This window comes from Triplophysa rosa, linkage group LG2 (assembly GCF_024868665.1).
Source record: "Triplophysa rosa linkage group LG2, Trosa_1v2, whole genome shotgun sequence".
NCBI lineage: Eukaryota > Metazoa > Chordata > Actinopteri > Cypriniformes > Nemacheilidae > Triplophysa > Triplophysa rosa.
The window spans coordinates 14,557,354-14,572,349 of record NC_079891.1 but is presented as its reverse complement, the minus strand read 5'-3'; the positions used below and the strand labels follow the sequence as shown (position 1 = coordinate 14,572,349).

General features: G+C 38.7%; 2 protein-coding genes across 5 annotated transcripts in view; one reads left to right on the top strand and one right to left on the bottom strand.

Moving 5' to 3' along the window:
• The window catches only part of smarca2 (SWI/SNF related, matrix associated, actin dependent regulator of chromatin, subfamily a, member 2), a 111,705-nt gene that overhangs the window by 72,034 nt on the left and 24,675 nt on the right, over window positions 1-14,996 (top strand). The window lies entirely within an intron of this gene.
• On the bottom strand, window positions 3,578-5,072 carry LOC130565526 (gastrula zinc finger protein XlCGF57.1-like). Its single transcript, XM_057352313.1, has one exon. It carries the CDS (start codon window positions 5,069-5,071, stop codon window positions 3,578-3,580), a length of 1,494 nt encoding a protein of 497 aa, XP_057208296.1. The 5' UTR covers window position 5,072.

The window sequence follows — 14,996 nt, the reverse complement described above, 5'->3', positions numbered from 1 at the left end:
AAATATAATCTCGATATTTTGAACAAAATTAAAAATTCAAATAACATTTATTTTCAAAATATTAACAATTTCAGTAACGTATTTTGTTGCACATACAATTTAATAAGGAATTTTAACATTTTAAGGCTTAACTGAAATTAGAATTAAGATCAGTGTCAATTTTGACAGCAAATTTTGATTTAGTTTTAGTCATAGTCTGCTATTTAGTTTTAGTCATCCCAATTTATCATAGTTTTAGTCTATTTTTAGTCGACGAAATCTACATTATATTAGTCTACTAAAATTTATCTGGATTAACTCATTTAATTGGTGTAATTAAATATTCCATACAAAGATTTAACTGTTTCGACATAATTTACTTCACCTTGGAATTAAATTAAACCGGGTCATTACCTTTATTTTTCAGAAAAGTTGAGTAACTACTTGATATGCATTGCTGTAACACAGAGAATATTAGACCATGAACAACATGTAGCAGTTCATTCAGTCTCATTTTGACTCAATTGACTCGTTTGTTCAGTGAAGGCCGTGTTCATTCAGTACAATACATTCAACCAATGAAACGCTCTGACAGAGCTCACGCTCAAGCGCTATTGGCTCGTGGCTCTTTGAAGCTGCGCTGTCTTTGCAGACAGTAATGATTGAGAAAAATCTTTCAAAAAGACATATTACATAAACTGTATTACATTTCTTCGATCATGCAGATCACATACCTGTTTTTTACGCATGTCATTCGCTCTTTTAATATACAGTCCGACTCATTGCTTCTCTGATCGGAACAGCGCTGTTTTTTTTTGGCTTACTTTATGTTGCATATCACATTATGCAGCAGCTCACGTTACAGCAGCTCACGTTAGCGGATAAATTAACATTGGCATTTAAAAACGTTTGTGCTGCCTTTGTAATGAGTTTCGGGGTGACTCGCCTGCAGTCACGCTTCAAGTTTGCTGTGTTTTAACGGCGATTGTGAATGAAAATATGAAGCTATGTAAACCACTTAGAGACACAGATTGTCTCCCTTCTCACAGAGACTTCTCTCTCTACCGCATATGTGAGATAAGCACACGTGACGCGCTGGCGCAGAGTAGGTGCGTCTCGACCGCTGAACGAATAGAACAGGCATCGTCAACTGGCTGACCGCGGGCCGGATCCGGACCTTTGCTTCGTTACATCCGGACCGCGAGACATTTAAAATTTTGACTCTTTCAGTTGTTTAAATTGAGCCGCGCGTCTACACAACGGAGAATCACATCACGTGTACTCAGGGACATTTATGTAATTGATCTTTTGTCGCTATATCCTGTGATATCTTTTAGCTATAAACGCGCTTCATTTGAACCCTTTCCGCTCCGCGTGTGCTGCTTTTCTCCCTCCAAAGACGCGCCGCATGAAGAGCAGCAGACACGTGCTTATTTTAACAACAGTAGTGCAGACACGCAGAGCAGATAAATGGAGACACAACAGTAAACAAAATGCATCAATATTAAAGTATTTGTTTTTGTCTGTTTACTGTTTGCTATATTTCTATATTTCTAACCTTTCAACCAGATGTGCGATATTTTATGAACGTTTTTATCTAGCCTACATTTAATCATTAGCATTATTGATCAGCATGTAAACATTTGTGTCCCTGTGAAAACCCAGGCTAAAGTCTCATAAACGAATTAATTATTAAATAACAAGCATCAAAGATTAATCTCAAGCATTAACTAAAATTTTAATCTTTGAGATGGCATTATTCAGTCAATATTGAAGATATTGTTGTTATATTTTCACAGAATATTCTGTAGGATGATTTTATGTAGAAAACAGTAAAAAGACTCACTGTGTTTTCACTAACAGGATCACATTTTGTTCTAATTGGGAATTTAAAGATAGAAGTAGTTCTGGTATGAAAGGCATGGAAAGGCTAATTTAGTAAGTAATGTTTTCTGTTTATGATGAAAGCAATTTAATTCTTACATTAAATTTGTTGTTTGTAGCTTTTTTATTTACAAATATTAACGATCAGACTTCTATTAAGAGGGCATTCCCCTAAAGCCACAGAGCCTACAATACATACATACTGTGGATATTAAAATATAAAATAAATGGCCTGATAAAAGATCATAACTTTTATATATCCAAGTGGGCTAAATTGATTAAATATTTATTTTGTTATTTAAAAAAAAACAAAGGGTGCGTTTACATTTGGCATTAACATGCGATCTCGGTGATCCGAACAACCAGATCGGATCTTCAGACAATCAGGACACAGCGCGTTTACACTTGTCAACAAGTGGCTTCCACATCTGGATAACTGATCGGATCTGTATAGTTTACCGCCCATTATTTTAATAAGCCTGCAATTTAAAAATAGCCCCGGTGCGGGGAGATTCTAGGGTTGTCACGGTACCATAAACATGTCTTACGATACTATACCAGCTGAAGTGTCTCGATACCAAGTAGTATCACGATGCTGTGCCATATAATTCAAATCTATACAAAAAACACAGATTTAGATGAAACATTTTGTATTTAATATAGTAAACTGTATTATACTTTGCACTAGAATATGTTGTTGTATTAACTGTAGTAATTGGATAAATTGTAGCAAATACATTTACATTTAGTCATTTGTAAATACTATAAATACTGTAGTATACTTAAATATTTACTATGATAAGACTCAAAAACACTAGTATCGATGAGTTTTAGTAGTTTACTGTAGTAAATACTAAAGTACACTAGATCATTTTTCACATAGGAACTAATTCAAATGTGGGATAAATTTAATTGATACAGCATGTTAGGGTTCTGGCAGGAAAATACGAGAGTCAAATGCAGGGAAAATAGAACTTTTAATAATGTCTCAACACAGCCCAAAAATCATACAAGGACAATACAAAAACAAGGACCGTTAAAACGGTGAGAAAATAATGCTCCAAAAAAGTCCTTCGCACAGACGTGTGGAGAGACAGAGTCTCTAATACACCAGGGCAAAAAGGCTCGAGCGCTCGGCCAAAAAGGGAAGGAGGCCAAGGAGTCCTATATCCAGCGGACGGCCGCAGCTGAGAGAGAGAACGAAAAACTCGCCCACGGCGAGTGAGTGAGACAAGGCCAGCAAAACACTGGGCACAAAAATTCTAGCAGAGACACAGGAGGTAATCCTTGAGAGCAGTTAATTAGTCCTTGTGTCGTTAACTACTCCTCATTAGTGTTTCACTCTCTTCACCTGGGTTGGTTCTGATTTTTCTATCTCTCCCTCCTGGTTTCTCGTTTTCTCTCGTGATTTATTTCCTTTTTAGACCCTCTCTTTCCTCCGTCCGGTGTCAGATCTTCAGTGTTTCTTCCGGCGAAGTTCTGTTCGCTTATCTTGGGATACGGTTGATATCACCTCTTGTTTTTGTTCAGGCTCCAGAGCTGTGTTTGCCACGTGGTGTGTTGTCTTCCCGCAGCATTGGATTTGCTGCCTGGATTCTTCTCTCTTTGGTCGGTGGGGCGGTTCCAGAGGGATTTTGCTCTACGGATGCCAGAAAGTATGCATCTACCCAGTCGGTCTATGTGAGCTCTTACCCCAGCTATGTTACCTTGTCGGTCAGTGGGTTCCAGTGTGGATTTTTCCTCTCCTGCCGGATAAAGTGGATCTTCTTCCAGTGAATTTTCCCGTCAGTCTCGTGTACAAGCCTGGAAAGGTTTTCTCCTGTCGGTCTAGTGGGTCATCTTCGGAAGCATCGGTTTCCTGTTGACTGTTTGGTTGGTTTCGTTTGCTGCCTCCANGACTCCTCGTATTTGTAAAAGTCTTTCCACACTGAAGACATGCGTGAGGTTTCTCTCCGGTGTGAATTCTCATGTGAATCTTTAGAGGACCACCAGAAGTAAAACTCTTTTCACACTGTAGACATTTGTGAGGTTTCTCTCCAGTGTGAATCCTCATGTGTCTCTTAAGGTGACTCGTATTTGTAAAAGTCTTTCCACACTGAAGACATGCGTGAGGTTTCTCTCCGGTGTGAATTCTCATGTGTTCTGTAAGGTGACTTGTGTTTGTAAAAGTCTTTCCACACTGTAGACATGCGTAAGGTTTCTCTCCGGTGTGAATTCTCATGTGAATCTTTAGAGGACCACCAGAAGTAAAACTCTTTTCACACTGTAGACATTTGTGAGGTTTCTCTCCAGTGTGAATCCTCATGTGTTCTTTAAGGTGACTTGTGTTTGTAAAAGTCTTTCCACACTGTAGACATGCGTGAGGTTTCTCGCCAGTGTGAATTCTCATGTGTGTCTTAAGGTGACTTATACGTTTAAAACTCTTTCCACACTGTAGGCATGCGTGAGGTTTCTCTCCGGTGTGAATTCTCATGTGTGTTTTAAGGTTTCCTGTTTGTGTAAAAGTCTTTCCACACTGTTGACATACGTGAGGTTTCTCTCCGGTGTGAATTCTCTTGTGTCTCTTAAGGTGACTTGTGTTTGTAAAAATCTTTCCACACTGTAGACATGCGTGAGGTTTCTCTCCAGTGTGAATTCTCATGTGAAACTTGAGGCTTCCTGATTGTGTAAAACTCTTTCCACACTGTTGACACATGAATGGTTTCTCCCCGGTGTGAATTCTCATGTGTATCTTAAAGTGACCTGGGTCTGAAAAACACTTTTCACAGTGATGACACTTGAACGGTTTCTCTCCGGTGTGAATTCTCATGTGTATCTTAAAGTGACTTGCTCTTGTCAAACTCTTTCCACACTGTTTGCACGTGAACGGTTTCTCTCCGGTGTGAATTCTCATGTGTCTCTTAAGGTAACTTGTAGTTGTAAAACTCTTTCCACACTCAATGCATGTGAAGGGTTTCTCTCCGGTGTGAATTCTCATGTGTATCTTAAAGTAACTTGCTCTTGTCCAACTCTTTCCACACTGATGACATGTGAATGGTTTCTCTGCGGTGTGAGTTCTCATGTGTCCGGTTATTGGGGATCTCTTTCCAAGTTTTTTATCTCCTGTTCTCAGAGCTCCGTTTGGTGAAACATTCTGGGATTTTTGTGCACACTGATGTTTCTCATCAGCATCTTTTACTTCATCTTGACTGTCCTTATTCACTTCCATCATATCTGAAATGAACAAAACTCTGTGTTAACAACAGTTTTAAAACTGTACAAAACAACAGCACAAGACAAGATCATAATTTCATTTTCAGAGAACACAGTCATTAAGTGAGTATTGCTTTGGATAAAGTGTTTGCCATACAGTGCCTTGCAATATATTCATCGCCCTTCATTTTGATTCACATGTTTGTTATGCTTCCTGCCTTTATCTTTTTTATATTTTTACCATTTAACTATAGAAAATGTCCCCGGTCACCTTATCTAATGCTGAACACCAAAGATATTTTGGCAAGGTTTCATGAAATAAAAACATACAATAAAATGTACTAGTATTGAGCAAATAAATTTAAAGGAGCAATGAATTAAGACATTACTTTTAACCCGTGTTTTTGTTATATAAGAGGGAATCGTATTGAAGCAAACATCCTGTAATTGTCAGAACTGAAAACGCCCTTGTTACTGAAATTGCAACTGTTATTGACACCAGGCCCAGCGAACGCCAGGTCCTGGAATGAACCTATCATTGATAGGTTGAACACCGCCTCCACAGAAGGATATCAACAACTACTTCTCTAGCCCCGCCCACTGGTTCGTGCATGACAGTACTGAAGTAACACAAGTTGCGCGGAACCAGATAGAGCGAGCAAGCAATAAACATGCCGTTAAAGATCGCAAAATATTATATTGTGCAGTCAGTGCCTGGTTGTGGAAGAACACAGTCGCTGCATAACCTTCCTTCGTATTCCCACATTAGTAATGCGTGTTAAAGAGTACATTCCTCAATATTTTTAAGGGCTTATTTTGGTTTATGGAGTGTCCGACAACAAGTTTATGTACATACATGATGTAAAAATACTATTATTTCGTAATAATAAGCAGTTTTTATTACCTTACTTCTTGACTGACTCTCAAATGATTCGTTCCGCGATTCATCTGTGTAATCTCCGCCTTTCCGCCAGCGTAGTCTGATCTGATTGGTCAGATAGTGTAGTCTGCTGTGATTGGTCAGATGGTCTAGTCTGCTGTGATTGGTCAAATGGTCTAGTCTGCTGTGATTGGTCAAACGCGTTCAGCATGTGTCGCAAATGGACCGCCTATCATTACTGCTGTATTACGGTTTGCAGGTGGTTGGATATTAACAGTGTATAGAGAGAGATGGCGTCGATTTTACCTTACCAGTTCGAGCCCGAGTCTGACGAATCATTCTTTAATCCTTATACAGATGCCAGTAAGAAAAAGGACTGTTTTAGACACTTCTCTTGTAACAGTTAGTTATCACGGCATACAGTGTACGGTGTTCGTATCTTCAGATGTTATTATAACTATAGTACACCACGCAGTTCTTGAAATAAAGACTTTGCGAGTTAATATGGTTGAACACTTACATTAGCGCAACGAGTTTATAGCTAACGTTAGGTAAACAAACAGTAACAACCCCAAAAATAACGGTAACGTTAGCTAAACACAGACATGAGATAACGTCACACAAATTTAATTTTAAGTAAAGACAAAAATAAAGAGTCACACTTACAGGTTGTGATTCGGTGGAGCTTACAGGTCCAAATAAAGTTGGTATTGCAACATCTTTTAAGGAAAGACGTTTAATGTATCCTGCAGTAAAGGCGCCAAGATTGATGAAGCAATCTTCGGTAAAATGACGCGCGCAAAGTAAAACGTTCGGTTTATACTCCTTTGGTATCGTTTGAAAAATAAATAGTAACCATTTTTTCCTCAGAAGTTCTTCCTTTGGTAGTGAAAATAAGACTGACTTAGTTTCACTACATAGAACACAGCTTCTCTTAGACATGATGCACACGTCACGAACGAGCTAGTACAGTGTTTGGGGAGGAGAGAGTTAAGTTTTCGCAGTCAGTCCTAGGCGGGATTATTTCTAGTGACGTAGATACATTGTGGTTAAAGATTCGGACAGGTCATGACTTGTTCGCGTGATTCAGAGTCGATTACCTTTTTTATAAGCTAATAACTTTGTTATTCGTTCACCTTCGGATTTACAACTTGGCAGATTGCTTACATTCAAACACGGCAAAATTAAACACTTCATGAAATGTATTTTTTATGATCTCGAGGAATGTACTCTTTAAAGGAGTAGTTCACTTCAAAATTTGCCCCCATTGACTTTCCGTAGTCATTTTTATTCCTACTATGGAAAGTCAATGGGGGCAAATTTTGCAGTGAGCAACTCCTTTAAGAGCTTTGTATGTTTAGCATATATATGTTTAGTTTAGATATAATCCTGTATGATCATTTAGCCTAATTATCCTCATTAGCCCCCTAGGCCTACATGTATTTATAAGCAATGTTCTTTTATTTTGTATATTCCCTTTACCAGCAATTTACCAGTAAGTAGTAAGGTTCTTGTAAATAGTCAAGTGTAGAAGCCATGTGTTTGTTGGATTTATTACCATAATTTAACTACAAACATAAACTATAGCTAGTATAATAATGAATATAATGAAACTATGGTATTTTTAGTTGCTGTGGTTTTACTAAAGATTATTAATTGGAGTATGGTTCCTATATATAGAAAATGGTAAATTTGTGGTTTTACTGCAAATACCATCCCTGCTGAAAAAAACAATGAATTTTTTAATTAGAATGAGATTTTTAAATTAAATTCCTCTTTGTAGTGTGTTTTGGGTTTTATTCCAATAGGATTTACCATCCCACCAATAGAATCCATCACATACAAGTAGACAACAAGTATCCATAGTACAATTCCCATTATAACCATTAAATCCATTACATTTTATGTTGTATTTTGGGCAGGGTTCTATAGTTTTTATTTCAACAGGAATACTTCAACTATAGTTACTTCAGTAAAGCATCATTCATTTTCCAAATCGCTTTAAATGATACAGCAGCAGATCAGAAGTTCACACGCATGCGTAGCTCAAGGTGTAGATGCTTATTTACCGTTTAGCCATTATGACGATCATTTGCATGACAATGTTTCTACGATCTTTGACTGATCGTAACCCGCAGATGATTACACCACACTTTAACATGTGCCTTTTTCGTCTTTTATTGTTCTATTTGTCTTTTTAGAGCGCTATCAATGGTGTAGCAGTGCCTATACGTTTACATTAGTTTAGCGGTAAAGATCCCAGAGTTGCCAGATTTGCGTTAAAAAAATCTGCCAAAATTTAAAGCTTGCCGGAAAACCACAAGCTTAGAAAAACTGAAATACTTGGCAACAGTAAAAGGTCCTGGCAGTTCGCAAGCCAGATAAATTGCGCACACAGGAAAACCCGCTGCATAGAAACCATTCTACTTTTGGACCTTTTTATAAATGTAGTGGAGTAAAAAGTATGATATTTGTCTTTCAAATGTAGTTAAGTTAAAGTACAAGTACTCAAAAAAAATAATACTCAAGTAAAGTACAGATACTCAAAAAGTGTACTTAAGTACAGTACTCAGGCAAATTTACTTCGTTACTGTCCACCTCTGGATCCCCCGCGTAAATTGCATAAATTCGATTTATCTTAATTTGTGACGTGATTAGGGGTTTGGGGATGTGCGCATAGTCATCATACAGCCGGCCAACAAGATCCTTTCTACTGTAACAACACAGGTAGAGGGACAATGCCACACGAGAGCTGAGATAGACTTGGGTTTATTGCAGGGTTAATTGGTGAACAGAAGACAGGTGTAACAATCCGGGTAACAGGTAACATCCACAGGTGAGTAAACATATGACAGGTAACATCCACAAGTGAGTATACTGTATATCCAAACAACGTGTAACATCCACAGGTAAATATAATCCGAATAACAGGTAGCATCCATGGGTAATACAGATAGGTCCAACTAGTGCACAGAACATAATTCAACTAGACTTGACAAATAACACAACAAAAGATGTGAGTGCAATCATGGTGGTAATCGGGTGCAAGGCATTATGGGGAGTGTAGTCCGTAATGTTGAAAGTCCGGTGAATGGGAACAGGTGAAGCTGGGTGAAGGTGCTGATGCAGGGGGTGTGGCTGGCGGCGGTGGAGAGCTCGCTACATCTACGCTATCTACATCAGGGGTTCCCAAAGTAGGAGTCGGGACCCCCGGTGGGTCGCAAGGCGATTTCCAGAAATTATTAGGAATGGCGTATTTAATCAATAAGTGTAACAAAATATAAAACTATTAGTTAAATTAAAAATAAAACCATGCAATTAAAAAGCCATCAGTCTTTGGAATTTCCTCCCCCTCGATCGTGACCCCTGAGGTGATTACGTCCCTTAGCAACCGCATTAGGTTAGGTGCAGCAAGTTAATTTATAGCACCATGTTAAACAGTGACTTTGATTGGAGGTAGCTGGGTGGGTGTTGTAGGGAGTGGGGGGGGGGGCTTGTTGGTTGTGGTTCGGGGCGTTTCATTTGTTGGGACTGTGTGGGTCTGGTCTGGTTGGTCTTGTTTTGTGGTCGATGTCGGACAACAGAGGAATAAAGTTAATTATGCCATTACTACTTTTCCCTTGTTGTCCATCTATGGTCTGTTGTTGACCACGGAATGGGACCGGGTTGGACCTGCACGGTTTCGGCGGGTGGGGCTTCCTGTGTCGCGGCTCGTGGGCTCTCCCTGTTCTTCGTGGACGTTGCTCGGTGGCTTTGGTCGGGGTCACTGAGTGCAGCTATGACACGTCAGAGGAGATCTGGCCCTCCCGGCTGAGCCTGGTTTCTCCCGAGGTTTTTTTTTCTCCATTATTCAGCATTGGAGTTTGGGTTCCTCGCCACAGCAGAGCAGTGCAGTGTTGGCTTGCTCACCGGGAGACTGCATTTATTTATTTATTTATTCATTTATTTATTAGATATTATTTATTATAATGATCTTGCTTGGTCTATAAACACCATGCACTGTGCTGTGTTTTACCTTTCTGTGTTTTTCTTATTTGCTCCTGTAAAGCTGCTTTGGAACAATGCACATTGTGAAAAGCGCTATATAAATATAATTGAATTGAATTGAATTGAATTAAACATTCCTATATGTGCATGGCTGCATGCGGATTATTTTTCAGGCTTTAAGTTTAGAATATTTTTATTTGTCGAAATGAAACGTTGGTTAATATAGAACAAAGACAACGCATGGAGGCCATCGTTTGCATAAAGAGGACATCCATCAGCACTCGAATCAGTTTGACGAAATTTGACCATCTGTAGTAATAGTTCATGGTTTATGTATTACAACAAGTAAAATAATGAGTAAATAACTATAAAGACATATTATGTTAGACTGTGTTCTTTTGTGTTGTCATTATGCGCCTGTTTGGATAGACCTAATTAGTGCATGTGCGCAGTTGCACGCAATGTTTGTATACTTTACCCGGCTCCGAGGATAGTGGGGGTCACGAGTCCATGGTACTGTTATTTTGGGGGTCGCGGGCTGAAAAGTTTGGGAACCCCTGCTGTACGTCATGCACACGTATGCTTGTTATAAATGCAGAGCAACCGTTTCATTCAGTCAGAACATAATTTTGCGAGTTATCTTTATGTAACCAGAGAGTCCGTGAAAAATAGATGCCAAACACAGCTGTTTTGGTACTAATTTTTAATTAAGTGGGGAACTGAACAGCATTTTGTAACGTATACAGAAAATCCTGAGTCTGGAAGTTGAGACGTCTATATGATATGCTTTATACATTATAACTATGTATAAAGTATTTATACATTATCTAGATATACAGAGACTAAAATAGGCCATTCTGCGATTTAATGGCTTGAAACGATACAAATGGCCGATCTAGTCATGGTCTATATATAAACGCGTTTAAAGCGGCCGTGCAACGGTGTGTCATGCATTCTGACTTCTTTACAATGTTAAACGTGCTGTCTTCTCATGCTTAACATGGTCAACTTTTCAAAAAACAAGTTGGGCATATTACGTAGTATTTCTGTGCTCGATACACTCCCCCAGCGATCGTACAGGTTTCGGAAAGTTTTTTTCGAACTTATAAAACTGTTTCGTAACAATTTTTCTTAGTCCCTTATTGGACAATTCTCCCGGAAAAGCACGCCCACGCGGCAGCAATGAGAGCAGGAGAAGGAGCATGTGCAGACGTCACTTTCACTTGTGTGCAGGAGAGAGAGAGAGAGAGAGCATACGTTCGCGAAGTTCAGGTGTTTGTTTGTTCACTGCATTTGGGTGATGAATGTTATATAAATGGTGGATATAACGCTGGATTTGGAGATGGTTTGAAACTGATATATGGAGCTGTCCCAGCGCTAAAAGATGCCGGACATGAACCGCATGCGGTGAGTGAAACTGATGTCTGTGCTTTGTTGGCAATGGGTGCGCACGTGCTTTAGTTCAGCCTACCCTTCCCCCCTGCACGCGCTGTATGTTTTCGGAAATAATCATACAGCTGTATCTGTCTTTTATAAATGTGATCAAACTAAATACTCTTCGAAGATACAAAGTATGCAATACTACTTACTCTATAGGTACTCAAGATTAATATGAGATTGGCAGACACCGCGTGTTTTACGGCCCCTTTAAGTCTCTTCTGAAAGCATACATTTAAATTAACTGAAACCACAACATGCACACTGAATGAATGACGTAGATGTGCCGTCTAGTGGCTGTGTATGGAAGTCTCTTGAGGCCACCATATTCTTTACTTTTTGTGTTCAGTTATTGCTTAATGAATTATTGCTGATTAAAATCAAATTGAAAGTAGGCCTAATATAAACTACTCAAGGGGTGCCATTTGTTAATGCCATCTTATTTTACATTAGCATAAGATATTTGCACAAAGCATTAACCTTCTTTATTAAATATTGTTTAGGTGACTGTTAAACTAATAAACATTTGAACTGATATTTCCAAAATTGCCAATCAGAATTGGGTAATTATAATAGTTTGTTTTTGTGTTGCTAAGTGAAAAATATATTTTTTTGGCAAATAGTTTTTAAACATTTAATTAGTAACATTAAAGACTATTTTTTGGGGGGGATTGGGGTTGGGCGAGGGTGCATGCAGTGTTCCTTCTTTTTTGTCCTGATAACATGCCTGCAATAGTTCACCCAAAGAAAGATATTTGGAAGAATGTTTGTAACCAAACTGTTCTGGGACACCATTGACCATCATAGTAGCAAAAACTATGATGTCATGAAACCGAACTGTTTGGTTTCCCACATTCATCAAAATATCCTCTTTCGTGTTCAACACAACAAATAAATTAAACAGGTTTGGAGCAACATGAGGGTGAGTAACTGATGAAAGAATTTTCATTTTTGGGTGAACTATTCTTTAAAGAACATTTTCGTGAATCAGGCCTCTGGAATTTGCACTCCACCTGGAAGTCAGTCCCTGTGTCCAAATAGGCCCACTGTATATGCATATAGAATGCAAACATAACTAACTGTAAACTAAACAGGATAGTATTTATACACCAGTAGGCTAAACACCCAGATTACTGGCAGCATCCTCTGAGATTTGAAGTGTGCATCCGATGGACACTTTGTTATCTCGTAAGACACTGAACTGGCAAGGAGTAGCTGCAATCCGAAAATGGCAGATGTAGTATGTCTAAAATGTTTTCTACTACCCACCTGCATACTAATCAGTATACTGTATACTGCATCACATTCAGAACACACTGTCAAACATCTCCGTGTGACTAACCTACTATGATAACAAGCATGGTATGCTTTCTTTAAAAACGCCTAGTAAGTTTAAAGGGGTCATATGGCACGAATATATGTTTTTCTGTGTCTTTGGTATGTTATAAGTTGCCCATGCATGTATTAGACGCGTAAAATTGCAAAAATGAATGTGTCGAACAAAAGATGCATTCTATCTAAAAGCGAATGCTCACCCAGACCTGAAACGCCTCGTGTAACCAACACCCCCGCAAATCTACGTCATTTCTTTGTATGATTTGACTAAGACCGCCCAAATGTATACGCAAGTAAGGCGGGCGTACCTGTCAGTATGATTGCTTTGGAACCTGATGTTCCAAATGTGGTAAGAGTTACATTTCCGTCACACGCTTGCAGTATTCGACCAATCACTATGCACTGGTTAACTGGCCAATCATAGCACACCTCGCTTTTCAGAGCGATGGGCTTTGTAAAAAAATCCGCGCGTTTCAGAGAGGTGGGGCAAAGAGGAAAGAGATACATAGATGCACGGTATGTGAAAAATACAGCATTTTTGAACCTTAAATCGTGTATACACATTGCATTACATCTAAAACAAACGATAATATTCATTTTAGCCGTATGACCCCTTTAAGTGGTGGACATATTGAGAGTATCTTATGTATGTAGTTTATGTTTGTAAAGATAAACAGTCATGAGTCACTGTACTGTAGGCTAAATGAACTTTATTGCAGATTCACCATTCTGGCCAACGTGTGTAATTTATCTTGTGCTTTGACACATCGTGATCCTGCTGTAGTGGGTGTATCTCCTTAGAAATAACTTTCATGATGGATAACAAGAATAAACAAGCAATTTTTCATTAATGCTTTTTCCCCCTCTTGTTTTCACAACATTTATCAGTGACTCATATCCACACAGTGACTGAGCACCCCCTGCGTTAGGACATCAACAGAACACTTCTTTTCACAGTATGCTGCTAAACTCTTTCCCTCTGAAAGGTTCCTTAACCACAGGTGCAACCTCACCATGACAACGATGGAGGACATGGAGCAGAGGTCACTCATTATTGGCTGGCCACACAGCCAGCAGTGTCCCCACAGACAGACAGTACCTGAACTCTGGATTTTAGCCGTTTGTGAGTCCATCGGTTGAGTGCTCCAGACAAAGCATTGTAGAGTGTGTCATGTCTACCACTGACCTCATGTATAATGCGCATAATGTGATACATTAGATCCTTTTAGACTAGAGTAAACAAACGGTTGTGTATGACATTTTACAAGACTTAACACTGATCCTGAAGCACTTCCTGATTTAGCTTTATTTAGGATTATTTTTCGTTCAGTTTTGCTTCAGTTTTGAATGTTCTGTTAGTTTTATTGTGTTCTAACATTTGTGACCCTGGACCACAAAACCAGTCTTGAGTAGCACGGGAATATTTATGGCAATAGCCAACAAACATTGTATGGGTCAAAATTAGCGATTTTTATTTTTTGCCAAAAATCATCGGGATTTTAAGTAAAGATCATGTTCCATGAAGATATTTTGTAAATTTCCTACAGTAAATATATCAAAACTTTATTTTTGTAAGTGGATGCAGCAAAATTGCTAACAAAAATGGGCGGAAACACACCTACAAACTTCCCCCACTGCTTCCCGCTCTTTGGGAATTACACACACAGTTGGGTATTTATGTAAAGCTTAGAATTTCTGATTTCGGGTTCTTCTATTCTCCACAACATCATTACAGCGCTAAGCCAATAGAGAACGTTAAAACAAACCTGTTTTAGCAACGGCCTGCTACAGCACCTCTGATTAACAACTGAGACAAAAGCAGGTGTAACACTTTGGGGTGGACACAGGGCCAGACTAGAACACAAATTCAGGCCGGGATATCCCACACTCATCCAGGCCACAAACCACAAATCTATTTTTTATTAAATGTAGAATGCTTTGTAATCATCACACAATGCGCCATCAATGCTTAATTAAACTGACAGTGCATTGTTTATGAGCAAAATAAAAACAGTAAATACAGCACAAAATCACGTTTAAATGATTTATACTGCAAGTCTGTCTTAAACTGAAGATTCATACAATATTTAGGATTTATAATAAAACAACAAATACACATTATATGCTTAAATTGTATGTGTGAAGAGAAACAATTGAATGGTGCTGTCAATAATCTCTCCTGCACTGCTTTATGACTGTTTTCTCTTTAACTGCTATTGACGTTAGAAACATGAATGTCACTTTGTTGACGGTCCCTAAATTCACAAATATTGAATGTCCAATGTCTGACGTCAAGCCAACT